Source organism: Chrysochloris asiatica, unplaced genomic scaffold (genome assembly GCF_000296735.1).
Source record: "Chrysochloris asiatica unplaced genomic scaffold, ChrAsi1.0 scaffold00636, whole genome shotgun sequence".
Lineage (NCBI taxonomy): Eukaryota > Metazoa > Chordata > Mammalia > Afrosoricida > Chrysochloridae > Chrysochloris > Chrysochloris asiatica.
Genome location: NW_006409154.1, coordinates 138,554 through 139,073, shown reverse-complemented (window position 1 = coordinate 139,073; position 520 = coordinate 138,554). Strand labels below are relative to the sequence as shown.

The window sequence follows — 520 nt, the reverse complement described above, 5'->3', positions numbered from 1 at the left end:
ACAGTTACGGGATCTTGCTCAAGTTGTTCCCATTCCACAAAGTCTCAGTTTCCTCACATTGAAAATGAGGTTTATACTTCCTCTTTTGGACCTACAAGTCTCTAAACTGATGAACACATGCTAAGCTTGTATGATAGGAGATGTCAGACAGATGCTGTCTCTGTTGTGTGACCCAGCAAAGTGTGCCCCCAAACATCCATGGTACAACAACCCTTGATGACCCTGAATAAGGTTCAGATTGTTTGCTCTTGGCTGAATCCAAGTTCCAGGAGCCTAGGGCACCCCGTTCTCACTAGGGATGCGGCAGGAAACTGTAACACCCACCTGGCTTACAAAGATGTTCCCAGCCACACTCAGGGTCTCAGTGGCTGTAGTGCCCATAGTGACCTGCATCAGCCAAGCAATCTAGAAGGAAACAGGAGGCTTTCAGTGAGCTCATATCACCCAGCCCCAGAGTCAGAGTCAGGGTTGGTAGTATTTTACTCCTTCCACTCCCAACGCAGACCTACATTTCCCCAAA

The 520-nt window shown here is 48.1% G+C and overlaps 1 protein-coding gene across 1 annotated transcript in view; it reads right to left on the bottom strand.

Annotated features, from left to right (window-relative positions):
* Nucleotides 1-520, bottom strand: part of LOC102811505 (sodium/nucleoside cotransporter 1-like) — a 165,425-nt gene that overhangs the window by 127,028 nt on the left and 37,877 nt on the right. The window contains exon 4 of the mRNA XM_006877847.1: nt 325-405. Within this exon, the coding sequence (XP_006877909.1) occupies nt 325-405 (81 nt within the window). The remainder of the gene's footprint in view (nt 1-324; nt 406-520) is intronic.